Raw genomic sequence first — 24,556 nt, 5'->3', positions numbered from 1 at the left:
GTTACAAAATAAAGTTTACATTTTAACCCTCTAATAATTGGGGAAGGACCCATTCTTTCGCGCTGCAAGCGAGAATACAACAAAGCAGTATTTGCACATGCGCTTATATATAACTGTTTGAGTTACTCTTTTATTGTAACCTTGAACGAACGCTCTACTACGCTAACAGTTGATACTATTAAATTTATAGCTGGGACATTGGTTTATGGACAACTGTATTTTTATAAGATAATCTAATGATACTTAAAATTTAGAAGATTAAGATATCTAAATTAAAAAGAAATGAGAGTATGTTTTACTATTTTTGCATTTTAAAGTGGTAATTTTAAATAATCTTCCGACTGAACTAACACAGGAGATAAGAATCGGCATAGCCGATACTCATAAATATGAACTGGCTTTTATGCATAAGCCTGCTACTTCCGAAATTTCAGCTCTAAGTAGTTTTGTTTTGTACTAAAGAGACATCTCGCTTTATTGCGTCTATTGATTTTCTTGATGATTAATTGTAGTTACGCTTGCTTACAATGTTGCAATAGAAACACTTTCGTGATTCTTTCATGAGTAAAACTAGTTTGTAGTTCGCGTGTGTGTACTATTTGTAAACATAAGGTTGTGCTATTACATAGGTACATATACTTACTAAAACTTTAATTTTAATATTTTATTTCAACTGCATAGAAATAATGAAAACATTTTTGCACTACATACATGTAATACCTACCTACCTGGAACTGTATATTTATGCATTTTCTTTTAGTGTTATGTTTTGCAATATGTCACGGCTTCTACACGCCGTTCGGTTGCTTATTCAAGCTGAAATAACTGTTGTTTCGGTCTGGTAAATTGCTGTTCTTGTTGTGCCAGATGCTGCTCCAAACTCTGCACTTAACCTTTCAAATGGATGCTGGTTTTGTCAATCATCTTCTTCATTACTTTATGCCCTCTTTTCATCTCTTCTTGGCAGTCTTCATCTCTTCCTGGTTCTTCTTTGTCCCCAATTTCAGTCTTCATGGCATTCTTCATTTCTACTTGGCTGCTCTTAATTTCACTCTTCATTTCATTCTTCAGATCTTCCTGGACACTCTTCATTTCATTCTTCAGATCTTCCTGGGCACTCTTCATTTCATTCTGATTACTTTTCATTTCCTTCCGGCTACTCTTCATTCCATCCTGCTTAATCTGCATTTTCTCCTTGTTACTCTTCATTTCAGCCAAGAATGCCATTATGTTCTTAAGTTCATCGGCAGCCATCTTCCTTGTATACATTCACTATTATCACTATCTTTATTGTCCTATGAACTATACCATAATTTCACCTACAAGCCAATCTAAGTTTCTACTCAAAACTAACACTAACTTTACTACTACTAAGCTCAAAACCAACTACAGTTTCTAACACTAATTTTAGTCTCAAAAATCTAAATCTAATTTTTTACATATTATTATTTTAATTAAATGTAATTTATTCCAATATCCTTTAATTAGGGCTACCCCTCTCTTGACACTAAATGTTACAAAAGGGTAAAACGGGATCTTAAGGATAGCCCAATTAATTTGCATACATATATTTTGCTACTAGTGTTTACATTACTAATTAAATCACCACACATAATGTCTGTTAACAATCACTCATACTTAAAAAATGTCCGTTCATTAATCGCTAAATATCTGTTCAGTCCACAGTTCGCACTCCTCGCTGGAGCTAGGCTCAGCAGTGGTTCACCCCTTACCTCGCGCCCGTCCACACACACACACACAGTCTCGCGCCACTCAGTCGCCGCACTCTCGATCCCGTCCCTCCGCGTCGCGTCACTCTCGAGGGGATCTCTCACCCTCTTCCGACGTCGCACTTCTCTCAACTCACACTTTCGGAACTTTCTGAACTCCCGCGGAGGCAGGCGTCGCGCTTTTATGCCCTTGGCAGTCATTCTGGAACCGAGGGGCCGAACCAACGCTCGAAGTTTCCAGAATAATGCGCTCATTCACGTTACGCGGAATTCCCAGGCCGCTGAGGAATAGACAACAGCGCCGAGAAAGCAGTGAGCATTACGGGGGGGGGGGGGGGGGGGGGGGGAAGGGTGGCAGCTAGGCCGGTCCACTGTTATCCCCGCAAGAATGAACACGTGACGTCAGTGGCCATACAGTGCCACCAGACACCTGGCGCGCGTCGGGCTCTTGCAACTCACGTTCGTAACTATTATATTAAAAGCCATAGTGATTTTTTTGTCCGATATTTGTATGTTAAATCTGAACCTCATAAAGTTAATAACATAAAAGAACACCAAAATTAATGGATGTAACACGACACCATAATATTTGTATACGAATTACTTTATTTCTCACATTAACAACAATACCTACACTACACAATAGTCCCAATTCTATCCTGATAGATACACAGAGAGAGGTAAGTACTAATAAAAACCTCCCAAATTATTTATTTTTTCACTTTGCTCTATAATTTTTTATGAATACAGTGTTATTAAATTAAAACGACTATATATTTTACTAACAAAAACGAATATGATTGAGTGTTGTTTGACAAGAATTTATATCGGACATTACATAATTAGCAATATCTGGGATAGTTTTAATTACAACAAACATGTTTCTCTTAATTTAATAATGTAATTAGAATATCTTGTAATATTACCTTATAACATGTATCAAGTATTTGAAGTATTAGATCTTATATGGAATACTTCAAATATTTCATATGTTTGAATATGACTTCCAGACACTTTTACTTAATGTTTAATTAATATTTACATTTTATATGCATATCCAATTTCTCCAAAAAACGCGTTTATGAAAATACGTTTTCAAATACTTAGCCTTAGCTTGAGGTTTAAACGGTATATTTTATAAAATGTGAAACAAACATAATATTTTAATAATGTTTGAACCACGATTTTTTTATGAATAACCATTGTTTAAGTTTGTCTAAATTATTTCACAGTTATTTTAATAATTCGCTCAATTTTTGATAAAATTTAAACTGAACACTTCCACTTAAAAATTGTATTATAAATTGTATGTTTGAAAATAATTTTAGTTCCTCCAATATATTCATACTTATCATCATTGGCCCACAAATAGTTTAACTGTACTTTTAAAGAGCATAATACACATAAATATTATTACAACCTGCAGTTTTTTTAAAATATTAATAATATCCAAGTATGTATTTAATTTTTTAAAACAAAATTAATCCAAGCGGTCATTTTTGTACAACTCAAGCTTAACTGAATTTATAATTTCCTCACGTTTTATAGGGTTCCAAACACGTCTTATAAATAATTTTAATACCTTCCATTTTGAATATATTAATAAATTGTTCAACCAAATTTTAGTTACTTAACTTCTTTTGAAAAATTGCTTAAAATATAAATTTAGATGTAATCAATTTTTATTCCTATATGTTTACCTAACAGCAAAATATATAATCAACAAACAGTACCTCATTGTAAGAACACATTTTAAATTCACACTTACTGATTCGAGAAAAAAATCATCCGAGTCTTCTTTCCGAGTATAAAAAAGAGAAACGAGAAAAAATTAAAATAAAAAATTATTTCTGGGAAAAATATACTAATTGTTATAACAACAACTTCTTGTTTGTTTTCTCCCAACGGACTGGTTGAAGCTGTTGGATGACGTCCTAATTCGTTTGACGAAAGAGACAGAGTTCGTCAAAAAGAGAGTGCAAAGTGTTAAAACTCCAGTGACAATACATTCAGGGCGGTTTTCCAAGACTTTCGGCTAAGGTAGCAAATAAGGACAACCTTATTGGGATACAACCGTAACCTGACTCACAGACCTTATTCCAAAACGTTTCCAAACCCAATCCCTGTTAAGTAACGAAAAAACAACCGTTTTAATAAACCGTGCCTTGCGCGAGGTTAGACACTGATTTCAAAGCTTTCTAGCGGACGTTTGGCAAACATTGATACACTTGCTACGCCAAATATGCTATAAATAGCAGCACTATCGCGTGAAATATATGGTGTACTTTTAATTTTCTCAAGAACTTTAAATTGCGATGATTTGTTTTTATGACCATTGATCACAAAATAAACTATAATCGATTTAATGACGAAAGTTGCGGTTCAGTCATCAGGACGAAATCAACGAAAAAGTGAGATCTGCGCTTGCGCGTAATTTGGAAAACAGAACGACAACGGATGGATCACCAAAATCCGTTGCCTAAAAATAAGGGACTAACGTATCTTATTGTGCACTAGGAGTATGATTAGGGTACAAGTGTAGCATATTCAACATTTAGATCCTTATTTTTGTGTCTTGAAATATCGGCCTAAGTATATGTGTCACATGAAAGAATACATAAAATATTTTGATTTTGTCTGTCCATACGTTGTAAATATTTCTACATCTAACAGTTTTTAAAAATACACGTTTATCTGCACTAAGTTAGGTAAACCCGGTTTTTTTTTAAGAAACTGCAGTGCTTGGGACAAGATCACGAGGTCTCTCTATCCATTTCCACAAAAGGCTATCACACCCTTGGATGACTGCAACTTACTGTGGCGTGCTGTTCAGCGGGTTGCCGGCCCACCGCGCAATTCAGGCGTGACCCATATTGGCTGTGGGAAGCCTGAAGGAGGACTAGAGCCTGTCGCTCCTATGCGACGCTGCTACAGTGAAGTGGCATACTTTTAATGAGGGGCATGTCATTATGTTAATTAATAGAGTTTATTTAAGCTCTTACTCTTACATACCTGTCGAGAGGGTATATTTTTGGTGTGTATTTGCTGGTTTCACCCTTTTTATTCGTAGTACTGGTTTATGCATATGGCACAGTTAGGGATGTATAATGGCTGCTATTGTGACTACGTCAGTCTTATGTCTATCTATGATGTACCCTGACTTTCATTACTATTCCTACATAAGATGTATGGTGCACTGCGTTGAAATACTTTCCGGTCCCTTACTGCCCTGGAACTGAACATATAACACACTGGGTTTTACATTTGTTTGGAAAAAAATATACCTAAACATGATTTCACAAAAAGTCGAGACTAAATTTAAAGTTGGCCAATATATAAATATTTTTTTTTTCGGACTTATCTAATGTTAGCAAAGAAATGGATATGAAGTGGCTGTCTTGAAGGACTTCACCAATATGACTATCATTTAGCTTGTCTTGAAACTGGATGCAGGGTCTGGATATATATGACGCATTCTTGAATTTGAACATGATGGCTGCCATTCCAGGTGACCTTGTGCTCAACACCATCTTGGATATGTCACTTATTAAAAATACTTTAGAAATTCATAAAACTATAACAAAATATTTAGTAAAACATCTATTTCGTCATTGACTTTAGGGTTTCTCAGTTCGATGCTCAAAGGAGGCACTAAGGAAAAATAATGACATGACATTACTCTACAATTTCCACCAGCAAAATGACTAATATTATACACACACACATATATATATATATATGTATGTGTGTATGTGTGTATGTGTGTGTATTTGTATATGTGTATATATGTGTATTGGTGTGTGTGTGTGTATTTGTACATACCTTTTCTCGTAATTGTAATGAAATCATTTTTCTTCTGTATCTAATATAAAACCTCTATAATATTACAAATCTGACGGTTTACGAGAATTTATTTGGGTTATCCTTAATTTATATGTGTTGTTACAGCAGCCAAATTGGCCGCCAATTTGGATTGTATTTTCATATGTTAGATTATGCTAGTGTTGATCACCATCCAACAACAGTATATATTTGTTGGAACACCATAGCACCCACACTCTTGTCTGCCATATTGGCTGTCATACTAAAAATCATTGAAAATAAAACTGTATATTCGGGGATAAAAAATAAATTCCTTAACACTTAAGAAAAATTAAAAAGTTAATATGGCGTGTTATTTGTCCGGCTCCGTATTTTACCTTATCGGCATCCGCTTTCTTGGAAATATACAATTTCTGCCAATAAATTTGAGAAAAAATTAAATAACTGTAAATAAACGAATTATTAAAATTTTTTTATCGATAATCAATTTAAATTTTCTGTTCGAATCTGGTCAAAGCATACAAAACATTTTTATCCTTAAAAACCTTTATTTAAAATGTATTATTATAATAAAAATCCGAGCTGCTGGGTTAAGCTCTATGTGAAATCACTTTTACACCACCGAGCATACATCCTCCTTGCGAACAAGGGATTTATACATGGCAACTACCCGACTAAGTATTTATTCTACTATGAGGTAAATAATTTACATGGCATACTTAAAAAATATAATGGGACCAGTTAAAAGCATATAGGCTAAAGGTCTCCATACTCAGGGGCTTACTAAGCAACCAACCAGAGAAAAAAATATGAAAATAAACAGCAGTAAAAGAGGATATATCCCTCCCCCTTCCTTTTAAACAAAACCGGAAAATAAATTCTGTGTACGCTCCTGGTAAATTATACTCTGCTGCAAGTATACACACAAGTCAATTAGCTTGATTTTTATGTTTGCATCAGCTAGCCACAAATTCAAACGAGATAAGATGTTCCTCCATTTGCAAAATTAATGTCCGCTTATTCGTTCAAAAATCCCCGTCGCCAAATAATATATGTCATTATGCATCGTAAGCTGGAAAGCCACCGCGATAAGGCATGTAGTCCAGATCTTCGAGGTAGTAGCTCCTCGGCTCCGGTTCATTAAAATAGGTCAGACGGAAAATGTATGACTAAAATTCGCAGTGAAACCTTTCTCGAAGACAGCTTTCATTTTGCAGACCTGCCCAATTTCATCGATTTTAGCTCCCCGCTTTAGTAGACATTTCTTCTTCGTGTCAGAGAATACGGCTCAAAGCAAACGATTGTCCTTTACTACCACGTTTTTATTTACTCGCTTTCTTTTCTGTATGTTGGTACAAATTTTGTAATATATATTGCAGATATGATCAGGTGAAAATAAACTGAAATAAAAATGAAATTTCCAAATGTCTCTGTCATAATCTCGTCAAGATGTTTAAAAATCGATTGGAAATTTTCACACACACAAGAGTTAAAAGCTGAAAATAATCATTTCAATATTTATTTTATTCACCTTGATTTTTTTAACGGACATAAGGGTATAAAATAATTTATTCTACCCCCATACGGATTTATAACAGCATACAAATTTTCCTGAAAATTTGTGAGTAATAAATTTTATTCTTATGAAAATACTTGTAAGATTTAAAACGAAAAACGTAGGTCCAATGCTATAGATAATAGTAAGGAGTGTAGAGAATAGCTGTCATTGAGAAAGTTCACACAACAGTCCTTATCATTTGCAGTACAATAAAAAAATTAATGCGCCCCACGTTTTCCGTTTTAAAACTCACAAGTATTTTCATAAGTTTTAAAAATTCTCAATCAAAAATTATCTAGACAATCTGTATGGAGATAGGAATCTCTATGGGGTTTTAAATCTGTATGGGTGTAGGAGAAATTATTTTTTAATTTTTATTACGTTTTAAAACCGTGGCGTATTAAAAAATATAATTTATATATAAATATATAAAATATACACAAATAAAATACAGTATTTCAAATTGTCAGTGATCCAAAAAATGAAAACACAATATTATATTCAAATATTTATGTACTATTCATACAAACAAAGAAAAAATTATAAAGTAATAAACCTATCTATGTTGCAATATCAATTCTAGAAATTTTAGAAGAATTATTCACTTTTGTTACAAAATTATTATATAAGTGAAAATTAGTAATTTTATCAAAATACTAAATGAATGATAGACTATATAAAACATATCATTTTTACATGAATATGAAAAATTAGATTTAAATGTTAAATACAAGTGATAATCCTGAAGACAAAGGGAAATAAATTCTTATAATAAATAAAAGTTGAGAAAACGAAAACTTAAAATATTGGAAAGGTACTTGAGTTTATTTGTTAAAGACCAAAAATATTCCCAACAAGAATATAAAATAAAGTTATTAAAAAAATCTAAAGGTGGAAAAATTTGGATGTTAAAAATAAAATCACTTTTATATGATCATAGGTTTTTTTATTTAACATTATCGATTTAGAACAATAAATGTGACCAAATCATGCAAAGATAAAATAATTGACCGAAGAATTATGAGAATTATTGTTTTAAATAAATTATATTAAAGCGAATATATTGTTTTTTTAATCATTTAAATATTTTTGCGCATAATAGTAATAAACATTTATTTTAAAACATAACTATATATTTTTCATTTGTCAAAATGTTGTTTCAATAAATAACTACTAAATTATCATTTCATGTGAGCTACACTTTGGTTTATCTTTACATTGACATAAGCAGGAATTAACACATTTAGTATTTTCTCATGATATGTTGACTACTGACGTTCATTTATTGTAGGTTGTACCCTCAATGTAATATCGAGAAAAACATTTCAATGTTCAACTGAATTATGTTATGAAAAATATAAACTATGCCAAATTAAACTTAGGGATAATTAAGACAGAAAAACATTTAATAATTTATTGAGGTAAATTATCTCTATATTTTATTCCTGAATGGCAAATACTGTAACATGTCGGTCAAAGTCAAATTTTTACAAAGTACATTATTTTATTCATTTTATAACTCTGGCTTTATCAACACAAATTACCACATCAAGATCATAGTATAACATAACAAATATAAACATGTTTATTTTAATCAATGTTTTGAAATTATGTACACTCTTATTTACATAAGGAAGTAAACATAATAACTAAATTGTAATATATTACATAAAACACAATACATAAAACTATACTACTTAAAACACGCTAAATGCTTTTAGTTCACTCATTACACGATAACTGAATGCATAATTGTATGTTGCAATACGTATTGTCAGTAGAATTAAGGTTACAACCAGCAAAATAATAATTTTGGCATGGAAATAAATATTTCATTCCAGAAATATTTTTCTGCCAATACTACAACACTGGTTTCCCATTACCATAATTGTTTTAACTAAAGTCAAAACCATTTCATATTTACACTGAGCGGTGAGATATACAAATTTCCGCTAGTAAACAAAATTACCACAATGTCGCAATAACTTAGGATGGCTGTTAAGTTATTTTAATGTAAAAATATTATAGGTATTAAGGTAGAAAAATTATTCTATAGAGAATTGGTTTTAACGAACATTGTATATTTACTGATTCACCGTCACTTATCACTTTTTTATTTCAACTTTTGGAAAAAAGCTTAAGTTGCGTATTATATTTAAATGTTTTTACAAGCTTATTCATTAACACATGTTTACTCATAATTTTTTTGAATAAAGTAATAAGATATTTTTTCAATTAAATATATAAATGACTTACAAAAGATTTAAACTTTAAAATTTTAGAGTTATTATAATTTAAAACTCTTGATGAAAGTTGGGATTTGGTAAATATTAGTATTTCAAGTACAGCTTTTTGCAGCTTTATGTCTGATCGATACTTTTCATTTACGTATTCTAATAAAATATTCAACATAGAATAATAACGCAACATGACGAATTTTAAACCAAACGTAACAGCCCTAATTTAATGCCAACTATAAATTTAAGCAAGGTTTACGACAGTAGATAGTAAGGAAAAACTTACATAGGTTATTTTTAAGATACACTTTTGTGCCAGCATATTTATCTTTCAGACATATTGGTAAGAATATACGTGTATGTCAATGTTATTAACTTAGAATATATTGTTATATTAACTTTTATAAGCGTACGAAGACTTGTACCAGTATTTGGCATACAATACCGGGATGCAGACTGAGTGAATACAATGGTAAATATATTTATGTTAACACAGTTCATGAATATTGTGGTCAGTGTTTTACCAGTTTGTATATAAATAGCAGCACTCTCATCGTGGACGGGCTTGTCCTGTACAATGAGAGATAGTATGCATATAACTAAAAAAACTCAAATATAACTTTCAAGTTTCAATTTCTTCAGGCTGTATGTGTAATTTTATGTTTTAGAAATTTTTTTGTAGCCCACGCACTTGCCTTTGTGCAGGTAACTGAAAGGTAGAAAGGGGTTTAAAAAGGCCCTTTGCTTTTAAACGTTTTCTTCTTATTTTTAAAACAGACTTAAGTGTAGCGTGTCTTCAAAGTAAACCTACATCGAAATCACTGATTGAAAGCGTGGACGTACCATGGATTCCATTAGTGTAACATATTTCAAAGAAAATTTTATTCATGTACAGTTCTGTACAACTTGTATGGTTAAATTTTTAATTTATTGAAAGGAAACTGAGGGGCCGCGACTCACTGAAAATAAATCCAAAAGAATCGCGTTATCTTTTTTAGATACATAATTGTATAAAAGTTCTGTAAGTACAACAAATATACATGTAAATCTTTCAACACTCCTTTACTTGAGTTGTTATTGTATTATTGTAGAGGTGTAAGTAGGCTTATGCAAAAGCTTTTGCATGTCATGTAATTTCTCATATACTCAAGGTTTTCACGGAAAATGTAATTAGTAATCAATATCATGATTTTGTTTTGTCCATTCGGTATTAATCACAATATAACACATTAATTTATTATGAAAAAAAAACTATATCTACAAAGTTATGAATAAGGAACAAAATATTTAGAACTATTTATTATATCTGTAACTTATATACTTATATATATTTATCAGCTCAACCCTAACAAATGGCTTTAAAACCACTATCTTGTTTGTTGTGTTTGACTATCCCATGGTTCTACATAACAAGAACAAAGTTGAACGTACATACTTTATTATAGGGAATACTGATGTTCTTTAGAGAAAATGTAGTGGAAATAATAGCAGACTATCACTGACTCGGCCTCATTGCTAAATGGACGCGTACCCAGTTCTTTTCACCTTTAGAAACATAACCCATATGATGTGCACATGTATCTAATATGTTGAATCCGAATAAACTACAGCAGCTTTCATTACTCGTATAGCATGAATTATACAGTCACGTTAACTAATTGATCATGACACATAGCCAATTCTGAGCAATGTGGTACAATTTCAGACTAATAATCAACTTAGAACCCTATACAATATTTCAATCCTATCAAACAACTATTTTCAAAATATAGGTATCTAAAATTATAATAAACAACAACATATAAATGCAACACAAATAATTGAAGCAAACAGTAAGGTAAGGAAGTCAATTAAACTGAGAGTCAAACATAAAAAGTTGTTTAGGCTAAGTATTGAACGTATTTACAAAATTGTGATCAGATGATGAAATTATAACTAAGTTATCTTATTTTATTGGCACACTAAGAAGCTTATAATATTTATTCATACATTGCAAAACAAAATGTAATGTACTCTTATTAGTGGTTAAGTGGCTTATTTCCTCTCGAAACGCTTGCATGTGAGGTAGAATACAAACTGCATTAAACATGCTCATTTAGTATAACTATAATATAATTTTTTTCAGTCAGTGGTCTTCATTACTGAAACCATTTTATTATTTAAATTACAAAAAAAAGTCTTGCATAATTTAAATTTAGAACACCAATAATTTTTTTTAATACATCCATATTGATTCCGGCAGTTATTTACAAAAATATCTATCTCATAGAAAAATACTTGTTCATTAAAACTTAATTTGATCAACACAGGTATTTTTTAACTTCTAAGCAGTACATGAAGTGGTAAGTATTGTTTCTTTTCATGTCTCAATTGCTCGCAGTCCACACAAGTAGGGTCTCCCGATGTGTCACCAATCACTTATTTTGTAACTTAATATAATAATTCGTGCTGCAATACAGTTCGCCCCGTTATTGCCTTATAAATACCTCTCAAAGAATTTGTACCTGGTTAAATTACATGGCATGGTGCACACGCAGGAACTGACAAAATATTTTGTACTGTGAAAATCGTTGTTAAAGCTGACGAGTTCATTCCTTTTTGATCGCCAGCGGTGACGTCGTCTCTCTCAAGCTGCCTTGTCGCTCAATGTACACGTTGGCTTGTTCTCGTTCCTGCTTGTGTGCTGCAACAGTCAAATAAACAAGATTAACATACCTGTTGCATTTTTCTGAATAAAAGCTTAGTAACGAGATACTACGCATTTTGATACTACCATTGTATAAAATACTTGAATTTGGGTGGACGTTCTCCACCCTAAAAAAAAATTCAAATTTAACAAAGACCAATAAAACAATAAGACCAAAACCAAAGGGTACAGAATATAAAACATTCCAATCACAGAACAATCCACAATGACCGAGTATGTAAATAGCAAACACTAATTAGGTTTTCAAATCCTTGTCAGGAAAATTCAGGACAATGGAAAAATACAACATACAAGGGCCAGAAAAACAATTGGACCAAATGTAAAACAGAAAGACAAGACCATAGGAGAAATGACAAAAAACCAAACAGACAGGACTTATACTAGCAAAAAACTAAGTGAGACGATAGAAAACAAAATACAAGATTTAACGACGATTCAAGTCCTTAAATATGGCCTCTCCTTCAGGTGAGGTACTGGATGCAGCAAACAATCACAATAGCCTGAGAAGCAAAAATGTTTATTTTATTTATATTTGTCTATGTTTCTAAGCACCGCAACAAGAAGGAAGAACCTAGCTATGTGTAAAAAAGATTGTTGATTTTTACAGTAAATACACTACTCTGGAAAAATATCCGTCATCTGGTATAGAGAGTAAGGTATATCTGTCTCTCAGAAAATGTCAGTCCAACCTGCCTGAAGGAGAATAAATAATCTAACATACGGCTCAAACGCCAGACATTCATCTGTAGAGTGCGCACACCATGCGAGTTGTCTAAATTTCGGTTACAATTTCAGTTTATACAAAGGTATAAAAAAATGGCACGGTATTGGATTACCTTCTCTCTCTCTTTCTATCTGTATCTCCCTCTATCTCTCTCTCTTCTCACTCTCTTTTTCTTTGATTTTCAAAATACTAAACAAGCCTCAACTTGTGTTACAGCTCCCTCACTAAGGGAAAAAAGTGCTGTGGAAGGCAAAAAAAAATATTTTTTTTTAAATTCTGAACCTATATATATATATATATATATATATATATATATATAAGGGGTTTCGGCACCTGGGTGCTGAGTAAGGATGGCGAGGATGTGATCAATGACAGACCATCATGACGTCACGTTGGCCATCTTGGATGATGATGCTGTCACCTATGCATTTTTCGTTACGGTCAACGTATTGAATTTGACATCACGAGGGCCATCTTGGATGACCTTGAGTTCTGACTTGGACCTTGACCCTGGCAGCCAATTTGTATCCGACATCTTGTATTCCACCATTTTGTTTATCAGCAGTTTTGTATTTTTTACCTTCTAGAACATTCCACCATCTTAAAATCGAATGCCGCACTCTCTAACGTTGCACGTTGCGTTATGGCCACCAACTGGTATGAGAATGACGTCATTTTGCAAATTTCGTTACGACCGCCATATTAAAAATACATATTTTTTAAGCCATAAAATCTTAAAATTTATATTAAAAAATTATATAATAAAATTTTAATGTAACAAACTCTATTCCAACATATTGAAAATTATGACACTATTAAACGTTTTTATACAGCCACCCTCTTGAAAAACAGTAATTTTTATACTATAAAGTTGAGAAAAATCCTAAAATTTATAAACAATTTAATTATTAAAATTTTTATAGAAAATATTTTGTCATTTCGAAATTGGTCAGCCAAATTGAAAATCCGTTTTAAAGCTAGAAATTAAGGAAACAATTTAAAATTTATAAAAAATTACTTCTCTGTGCTATGTGAAAAATGTGGTATCAACTGGCATGTGTAACTGCCCTGAAAAGACATGTCAAGACATGTAAATGACTTGCTTTTTTCTCCAAGAAGACTGCCGAAATTGAGAAATTCCAATAATTTGTTGGTTGTTGTTCTTGTAATAGAGTATATATTTAGTAATAAATTTTTCATTTGTAATTTTGTTGTTTTATTTCTCAACCTATCAGTTTTGTGGAAATTTAAAAAAAAAAAAATTTGTTTCATAAATCAAGGATCGAAACAAGGACAGGAATCGTTCGAATCAATCAATATTTTAATTAATGATTTTTAGAATTTTTCTTGAATTCGTAGCATAATAATTACAGAGTTTCAAGATGGCAGCCAAAAAGTCGGTAAGATGGTGTGCGCCCTGGCAATAAATAATAACGGCACTCTAGCGGGAAAAAATTAAAATATGGGGGCAGTGCCCTCTAGTTAACGAAAACAATGTCTTACACAAGATGGCGGCCTCCTACAAACGAAAACAACATGGCCACCATGACGTTTTACTGGCTGATGTAATATCTTTTTTGGCATTAGTGATGGGGGTAAGTCTGCCAGTGGCTTTCGTGGAGGAAGGATCCGTTGCCATTCATATTCGATTGACTTCACCGGGTTCAAAACTAGTCCTTCTTTAATTGATTTTACTATCGAAATTAAATTAACTAAATTTTTGAATTTATAGTTTCCAAATAATGTATTTTCAAGATGGTGGACCGATTTAAAAATGGCGTGATGGTTTTTAATTAATATAATAATATTGAATTTTTTTTCATTAATTTTCAGATTTTTCCCAACATTCTGACATATAACTAAATGTTATTTAAGATGGCGGCATTAACAAACAGTGGAATGGTGATGTCAGCGTAATTAAGTTTTGATATTAAAATTTTATTATATAATTTTTTATGAATTTTACAACTTTCCCCGATTTTCTAGCTTAAAATGGATTATCAATGGATTATCAATTTGCACTATGACACTATACACATACGTACCAGTTGGTAGCCGTAACGACAAGTGTAACATTAGAGACTGGGGCATTGGGTTCCAAGATGTCGGAATGTTCTATAATACAAAATTGCGAGAAAACTAAATTGTGAAATACAAGATGGCGGATCCAAAATGGCTTTCGGGGTCAAGGTCAAGGTCATCAAAGATGGCCCCATGATGTCAGGAATCAATATGGCGACCGTAACGAAAAGTACAACAGTCACTTCATGATGGTGGGTCTTTGACCCCATTCTCGCCATCCTCACCCAGTAACCAGGCGCTGGAGCCCCTTTTATATACTACTTATATACATCCCAAAGATAAAGGTCATTACGTTACACAATTGCAATTTTTCATTACCTAGTGAAAAAGTAATCTTTTTAAAAATTTATTTTCAGGTTTCTTTTCTATAAATAGGAATTGCTTTGTGAAACTTTAAACTTTTATTCTTAGTATTTTTATTGGACGAAAATATTCTTTTTTTTTAATAAATAGTTAAATGTTTTTTGTTGTGCCAAATCTATTTCATAAAAACAATGACAATGTCCTTTACCTCCGGGGTACTTACATAACATAGTGACAATAAAATAATTCTGAAGTGCCCACGGGATTGCCTTAAGGTGGACTATCAACGATCCGTCGTGTCCGTCCGACATCCGTCAGTCCGCCATCAGTTCATCCATCACGTAAACGACCGATTTACAAGATCCGCATGTCCATCGTAATATTTTTCACTTGGATGCTGCCAACTGACTAGAAGGCTTAAATTATGGTGGTCATTTCTCTTTATGTGGGTTAAATTTACGAGCATGTAAGTTAAGCACTTAAAAAATAATAAAAGGAGATATTTTCACTCTGATATTTAATTATAAAAATTGTCCAAGACATTAATTACGTACGGTATATCTGAAAATATATATCAAATATCAAACTTTTAAATGTGTTTCACTTCTAGTTAAAAACATATAATAGAAGCAGCTCAATAAATAAACAAACTTCAAAACCTTTCAAACAGTAAAAGATGCCATCAATGCCTTGCAAAAATATTAGAGGTTATACCTACTTTCGTTCATCGTCCTTCGAAAGCTTCTGATGGAAAGACGGATGGAATTTTCCGGGCGTTATGATTGGCTGCAGATCACGTCATTGAACGAGACGGACAAGAAGCGGAGGGACGCGACGGATCGTTTTGAGTCCAGCTTTATTCGGCACAGCAAACTCAGTGGAAACTACAAGTATTTATCTAGTTGTTACCACAGATAGGCGTGTACCATGATGTTTTTGCTGCAATCACAATACCGCGACGGCGCGATGCGAAGATGGCGTTGCGACAGCAGAATATCACGTTATAGCGAACATACGGTGGTTACCCGTGCGGCGAAAAAAAAAAAAAATTATTGTATATAAAATATTCCCTGCTGTTCCATACGTACCTAGCATCATTTTTTTTTCCGTTTTTTTTTTAATATGTATGTTTGAGACAGTAAATAGTTCACTTCAAATCAAACATTTAATCCTAAAAAAAAAAAAAAAAAGTGTGCAAACATATTTCAGAAATTTCACAGATAAATTTAGAAGGAAAAAAAAACCTTTAAATTATTTTAAAAAACTAATAGTTTAATAATTTTTCGAGAGCAAAATTATGATACGCATTAGCGCCCGCGACTCGATGGAAACAGAAAAAAAAAGTCTTGGACAGGTAACTGTGTCGCTTGCGCCATCTCGTCCGCTCGACGACGTGAATGTTTGTCGCCGTCGCGCTACCGTGGTTGCAGCACGAGCCCGCGTATATATACTGAATATATATACTGTATAGAAGTCGCGAGTGGATAGGATTTACTCTACGTTTTTTCAGAAGCGTATGATGAGCAGCTTAGGAACTTCACCGCTGCAGTGCGCTGCCGTAACGCGTTGTATCGTCTTAGTTTGTTATTTACACGTTAGAGCGCAGCACTGTCGCCCGCTGTCATTCCCCCGCACCCCCCCCCCCCCCTCAACCTATCATTCACTACAGCTCAAGTTCGTTCAACGGGAGGGGGAAAGGGGTGTTTGAAGAGTTTCGACACTTGTCCGCTAGGGACCACCACAAGTCGATGCCCTAGAGATGTGTGGCGATTGCGGCGGTGAATTAACCAACTACCTCAAAAACCGTGTTAGAAATTTTAACCTGGGCTGGCGACTTCTATACCAGGGGTGCCCACAGTGGTGAGGGGGGCGGGGGTAATGACGCAGACTGCGTCATTAAAATTTCAGGGTGGGGGGGGGGGGTGATTAAAAGACGAGAAAAATGTATATATTATTTACGTAATTATAGCTTCTAATGTGAAAATAAGTTTCTGGTGCTTTGATAATTGAAAGGGATCTTGTAAATCAAATTGGCAACCCCCCCTCTTTCCTCAACAAAAGCAGTTTGGCATCTGTCGGTTCAGGATGGAAATATTACCTGATATGACCAAAATTATTATTAGAAAATCAGTTTTAGTTAATGCAAAATGTGATAAAATATAATTCTAAAAAAGTATAATATTATAAAATCATTGAGTAAATCATTGAGAAAATGGCATAAAAAATTTCGGGGGGTGGGGGGGGCACATCATTAGGTTAGGGGGGGGGGGTGAGTCATAATGTTTGGGGGGGGGGGGGGGGGGCACCTCTGTCTATACAGTATGTATATTCAAAGGCGGAACGCACCGAGCAGTCGGTGGTCGTCTCTCGGGGCGTGCGCATCTCTCTCGCGGGCTGTTGGCTGGGAGTTCCCTGCGACCTATTGGGTAACCGAAGGCTGGCAGTGCGTGTGGGTTTTGTGTGCGTGCTGGGGCAACACCACCGAAACTCAAGGCCTTACAACATGTCCGTGACGTCACAGGCAGGAGGCAGTAGGCTCGTGGCGCGCGGACGTTGCTTTCTTCATGTGAACGCGTTTCTCCCGCCCTTGCGTTTCGCCGCTACTCTTATGTTAGTCTTAACGAAATTTTATCAAGCACGACTATTATGATAATTGCTAACGAAATTTAACTACGTTCACTTAAATCAGCAGAGGATATAATAGATTATTATACACATTGCAGTAGTTGTCTTGGTATACTCCGTACAAAGTAGTATTTATAAACATTAAAAAAATTTTATATGAATAATTAAATAGTTTTCTTGACACACACACCGGAGCAAAAAATGTAGTGTTGTTTTTTTTGACAGAAACCACATCTGTAAACACTAAACCGATACAAATATTATACAAGTATCAAGGGAAGTGAGAACAAACAAATTAAAAGTAACTTAAATGCTTCTCATAACACATGTTTAATTTATATGCTGGGTATAAAGTATACTTTTGGCAGTTCCTACAATTAGAACAATTTCGTGGAGTGTAGTTTAACTTGACATGAATTATTGAACACGTGTATAAAATAGCAAATTATGTAGCTTATATTAACATACAATGATGAATTTTGCATGGCAAAATGTATTTGTGCAGCCTGTGTAAGGATTCTGCTGTCTTTTATATAAAATATATATGATATTATCCGGCTCAGAAATATTGTATGCATGTGGGCAATAGTATTGTTATCAATAGAGATCTTTTTCATTAGAACAAAAACATAACCACTATAAGAAAACCTACGAATTCAGAATTTAATGCTTCGTACTTTAAGGCAGTGATCGAAATGATTAATTGTTGTATAGAAATGTTAGTGTAATTAAACTCGGCCATCGTCAGTAAACATTTCCATACATCATATACAAGTATACAAATGAACTAAGTTTATAAATGCTTCAAAATTGACTTATTACGACAAATGTTAAAATTGATTTCTAAGGATGAGTAGTATATAAGGTAACTGCAATATTTACCAATTATTAAAAATATTTCTTGCGACCATTACAAGTAATTATTTGTTTTTAAACATATTACAATATCTTCGCGTGATTCCAAAGGTTAACAATTACACAGCGTGAGTTATGAGATTACTTCAATTTATTTACATCTCTAGATACAAGATATCTAATAATAAACCCTAAAATGCGTCTTCATATAATTTTATTGAAAATTGGGTCACATGACTTTTATACAAAATATGCAGTTTCGGACATGGCGTAATATTATTTATTATTACTTATTAAGTGCGTTTTAATGAATAATTTTAATATGCGGAAGATAATGTTACAAAATCATGCTTATTGCTGAATACTATTTTAATGTAATTCCATTTGTCTACGCATTTTGTATGTTTTATAGATTTAAAACCAGATTGATTAAAACACTTACGGACTAACAAACTGCAAAATACCTAACTGAATATTAGCACTATTGGAAAATAAATACTGTAAAGAGTTAATGCATAAACTTACCCTGGAATATTTTGTGGTTATGAAGTGTTCCCGTGTGTTCAACAACGCATTTTTACTATTTTCATTTGAAGACGTGAACTTTCGGACCACCTTCATAATTTCCACGACATTGTGGAACACAACACTTATATACCATGACACATTTATTATGCTCACTCGCGACGAAAGTATTTAAAAGTAACGTACAACACGCCACGGAAATACCCCTGCTACGGTCAAGGCAAGTAGCTGCACAGACCGTTACACATTCCTGAGCCTGCCCAACCAACCCTCCCTTGGCCTCTTACCCGTGACGTCACAGGCTTCGGGCGACAGGGTGGGAAGGCCTTGAGTCTCGGTGGTGTTGGCTGGGGGCGGCCTAGCAGCGCCAACTGCTACCGACCGCGTCCCGCGGGTGGCGGATACGGGAGCCCAGCCCGAGAGTTGCAATCTCGCTGGGGTGGCTGTGAATAACCAATAGCAGTCCGCGGACCAATGGCCGGCCTGCGGAGTCGTTATTACGGCTGTCGGTGTGAAAGGTAGCCTGAATGCATCTCGGCGCGTGGCAGGAAGCAGCTTCGTCGGCGAAGGCCCGCAGGGGAGCTCGATGTGCTGAAAAAATGCGAAGTGTAGACGAACTGCGGGCTGGAACTTGCGGAGCTGTGAACTGCTGCGCGCGCAACGGAATTGAAATGCATCGGAACTCTGAAGGAAGACATCAGAAACCTTCAGCTGGGGCTGCTGTAGGTGTGGCAGCAGTAGCCTCGAGCGGCGCGACCTTAAACCGTCTCGGGGATTTTGGGTGGCGAGGTAGGTTCCCTCCCCCCACCCTGGCTTGAAAAGTACTGCTGTTGACCTGAAGAAGGAAGATGAAGATGGCGCAACGTCAGGCTGCCTTTCGCTCCGAGAGCCAGCAGTTCGAGCCGGTTTACTGGCTCGTCTGCCCGCTTCTGTCTTAACTGTGGCTGCCTGGGCAGCTGTGGCTGGGCTGACGTGAAGTCGCCCACCCCTGGGGGCGCATGCGCCCCTGGCTAATAATAACCCAGGAGCTCCCAACTTAAATGCGGGCCGCAAGGCCCAAGCACCCAACTCCACCAAGGTTGATTTTCAGCCCCTCCAACTCTTCTTACCTGGACCCTTCTTCCTCTTGTCCAGTAGTTACCTGCTTGCTTAATGCATGTTAATTGATCCCCGCATGAACCGGCCCAGGGTTTTCCCTGTGTCTATGCAGGTTTTACCTGGGTCACACTTAGCTAGCTTTTAAGCTAGGCGACCAATGGGGCGTCAGTCATGGCGCCAATCGCAGCCATGGCTGGCCAATAAACCCCAATAAGCATATGATGCACGCGCCCTTGTCCTGCATGGTTTAAAACCCGCATGGTAGAGTGTATAGGCTTCGGCCTGAGACACACTTAGGTCCTCCCCTAACCTGGACCCTCCCCTACACACTTAGAATTAACTTAGGCTAGGAAAAAAAAATAATCGCACCGAGCAGCTTCTCCAGGTAGCTGCAGCGGCCCTGGTCGGCGGGGCAGGCGGGCGCCCGGCCCGGGGACTGCAGCACGCCGCAGCCCGTCGCCGCGAGGCTCAGCTGCGCCGACAGCTCCTCCACGTCTGCAACACGAGCGGCGCCGTGCGTTGCGGGCGTCCCACGCGTCTGTCCGCGCGGGAACTGTTCCGCCCTACTTGATGGCAGTTTTTGGACATACGCCATTGCTAAGAACTTTTTTTCTGTTGAAGAAAAACTAAAAAAAAAAAGAACTAAAAAAATTAAAAATTTAAAAAAAATTAAAAAAAAATAAAGAAATATTTTTTTTATATTTTAGTTTTTTTTTGTTTTTTTTTTTCAACAGAAAAAAAGTTCTTAGCAATGGCGTATGTCCAAAAACTTACATCAAGTCATGCACTCCCATTGCACAAATCTTTCAAAGATAATATTCTGCCCTGTCCACGAAGATTACCCACCATCACGGTAAAGGAGGGGGGGGGGGGGGGAAGGTGTTTCATCTTTTTGCTATTATTGTAATTATTTTGAAATATCCCTCCCAAATTTTGGTATATGAAGATATCAAGGAATAAATTATTATATCTCCCAGACTTTCTGTACCTTGTTTGTTACAACCACATATTTACTAACAGGCTCTACTCTGTGAACTACAACTTACATGGTAATCACACCAGTTCACAAGAGTTGACTTCAATAAGTAGCCAAAGATAAGTACTATGACATGTAAAACCAAAAAAATATATTTATCACTGCAGATTTATTGAAAGCGGTAACAAAAATTTGAATTTTCAAGATGGCGAGGCTTAATCCACCTCAAGGCTCGGTCTCACAAGCCATCTTTTTTTTTTGTCTTTTGAATTTTTACTTATCTATACCTCCTTAGCATTTATTATCTGCCACAATTTTTTTTCGGCATATTTTCTATAAGTGTAACATCATGTGTGTAAAAATCGCACAAGTGATAATAAACATTACGAAGACTTGCGCGCCTTTTGCAGCCATTTATATCTGTTGAAAATATTTGTGGCAGAACAAAAAACGTAAGGAAGGTATCGAGTTAAATTTTCGGAAATAGCCCTTAAACACAAGTAATGACAAAACCTGCAAACTTGATGCATGCCATAATGACTCCGCATGACCGCATGATCGACCCCAGATATATGAATGTTTTACTTGGACCCAACTTCACAAGACAGGGGAGTTAATCATGGAATATATTGCTACCATAGTTAGCCAATCCCCAGTAAGAACATGGAGCACGCTACTTTTATCTGCCTTATTTAAATCCCCTTTGATAAGGCGTATAAGTAGGGCCAAGTATATTTCGTGAAATAATATAATCGCTCATTTGACTGAAATAAGGTATGCTTTCGCTAGATATTGTTTCCTTGTAATTCATGGCCGTCTGCAAGATAAGTCTTTGCCATATATGCCCGCCATTCAGGACGCGTATCCTTCCGCACTGGATGACCGTGTAGCCAAGTGTTGCTGAAAAAATTAGGCTTAAGACAACTGGAGTCGATTACTTTTGGGGCCAATGACTTTTAGAGCCAAAAACTTTTGGAACCAATGACAATTGGAGTCAAAGACTTTTGTTGCCAAAGACGTTACGAGCCGATGAATTTTGGAAAGACTTTTATGGCCAAAGACAATTGGAGGCATTGTAGCCAACCATAAATTGACGACCACATCCTACTGAGTTGAATGTTCGTGAAACTGTACACCCTTTATGTTTAATGTACGTTATTAAGTCTGTAGTATCGTATCCTACTGTTCATATCGTATCCTTCTGATGATATTGTATCACTTAGACAAGAATGTATCCCTTTGACGAGAGCGTATCCCTTTGACGAGAGTGTATCCCTCTGATGAAAACGTATCTTCTGACAAAAATGTATCCCTCTAATAAGTTCGTTTCCCTGTGACGAGAACGTTTTCTTGTGATGATATCGTATTAATGTGGCAAGATCGTATCCCAACAAGTTGAATTTCTGTCCAAATGTGCTTCCTTTTTGTCAAATGCATGTATAGTATGTGTATTGTATGTTCATTGCGTGTTCATTGCATGTCCAGTGTATGTATAGCTTGATCGTTGCGTGTTCCTTGCGTGCCCAGTGTGTACTGTGTGTCCATTGCATGTCAATCGTATGTCATGTGTGTACATTGCATTTCCATTCCGTATCCTGTGTGAGTACTGTGTGTCCACTGCGTGTTCTGTGTTTGTACTGTGTCTATTGCGTGTCCTATGTGTATGCGTGTCCAGTGTGTGTATTTCGTGTTCATTACGTGTTTGGTGTGTGGTCATTGCGTGTCCTTTTGTTTTGTCGAACGTGCTTTCGTTTTTTAATGTGCTTACTTTTTGATGTCTAATGATCATAGATAAGTCTGTACTCTTGTCATGATTCACCTCGTGGTTCGGAAATGCCGGGTCTATACGCCTGACACTGAACATGATCGGTTTAAAATGTTGGTTGAGTACTGACGAAAAATGCCTCTTGGTTCGGAGACACTTAGCCCATATGTCTAACATTGTACTAGTCCTGGTTGGAAGGTAAACAATGTAAAGAAAATTTAGACTTCCGTGGTAGGCGCAGCGACAACATATTTATTTCGTCGGACAGGTATCTTGTATATAGATGCATTTCGTAGAGATGATTAATAAACTCTTCGAGAGGTAATAGGAAACAGAATTTAATTTAATTTTAAGTTTTAGTTAGTCTATCACTAGTCGAGGATCGACCTAAGGACGAAAATCTTTCGAAATAATCTTACATTAAGAGAAGATTTCTTTTTAGATTTAAGAGATTTTTTTTAGAATTTATTGGTTAAATATTACGAATTTCCGAGATGACGGACAATATGTCATCATCGGCTTACTGGAGGCTGGTAGACTAGGATCCTAAGGTGCTTTTAATTTTTTTTAACCATAATTATGCTTGAAGGAAATATCAATTAAAATATAAAATTTTGTTTTAACTTTCGTTTAATATTACAAACTATTTATTTAGCATCTGGTTGGCAAAGGAATATTTTATAAAAGTAGATAACATTTTTTTTATGTGTAGTATCCGCCCACCACATGGCGGATTCATTTACTACCATTGATTGCATGCGTCTGACGCAAGAATATATAATACTACCACAAACGTATACACGTATATTTTAAACCAATACTTACTCTAATGTTTATGAAAAAAAATGTTTCAGAGGCAAATAAATTACATCCCAAATATAACTGTTATTGCAATTTTTAAAAGCAGAGAAATTTCTAAGATATTATATTTGTATGCACATTAACATGTATAAACACTTGCAAATACTTATAACTATTCAATGCAGTTTCAGTTAGTGTCAAAGAATAATTACAACACAGCCACGTGATGTAAAATTTCGGATTCACAATAAGTTCAAGTACGAGAATAATCACAAATAAGTGAGTATTTTTAACTATGTAAAGTGACATGGAAATAACATTTTCCTATGCGTGACATATCTCCACAGCTGTGTGTCTCCAGTTGTGCCAACATGAAAGAGACCTTGACATATACTCTTCGCTCAGTCATGGTGAGGTAAGAGTCGCTACGACTCAGCGTCCAGTTTGTTTACGTCGTCTTCATCTTCCTCCCCCCACCGCACCACCCCTCTCCATCCCACGCGGCACTGACACTGCAGTTCAACCGCTGATATTCATACTCAACCATCAATTTCCGTACGATGCACGACACATTGTCTGCTCAAGGATTAGTTGCGTCATTGTGCTTGTCTAAGTCTGCAAGTGCAGCTCCAAGGACACCATAAAGGTAGATTTAAGGTCGCACAAAGGTACTGAGAATTTGTTTCTGTACGTGTAAAAACTCACATATTACAGTCGTCTCCAAACCACATCGACACCGCGCTCGTGA

The 24,556-nt window shown here is 35.3% G+C and overlaps 1 protein-coding gene across 1 annotated transcript in view; it reads right to left on the bottom strand.

Annotated features, from left to right (window-relative positions):
• Positions 1 to 8,034: 8,034 nt before the first annotated feature.
• LOC134531709 (nipped-B-like protein) overlaps positions 8,035 to 24,556 on the bottom strand; it is a 185,719-nt gene continuing 169,197 nt past the window's right edge. The window contains exons 3-4 of the mRNA XM_063367528.1: positions 20,636 to 20,761; positions 8,035 to 12,030 (exon numbers count right to left, since the gene is read on the bottom strand). Coding sequence (XP_063223598.1) covers positions 11,936 to 12,030; positions 20,636 to 20,761 — 221 coding nt within the window. The 3' untranslated portion in view covers positions 8,035 to 11,935. The remainder of the gene's footprint in view (positions 12,031 to 20,635; positions 20,762 to 24,556) is intronic.

The sequence above is a fragment of the Bacillus rossius genome, chromosome 5 (assembly GCF_032445375.1).
Source record: "Bacillus rossius redtenbacheri isolate Brsri chromosome 5, Brsri_v3, whole genome shotgun sequence".
NCBI classification, from domain to species: Eukaryota; Metazoa; Arthropoda; class Insecta; order Phasmatodea; family Bacillidae; genus Bacillus; species Bacillus rossius.
Note: the sequence above shows the minus strand (reverse complement) of the source record. Positions and strands in the feature narration are given on the sequence as shown.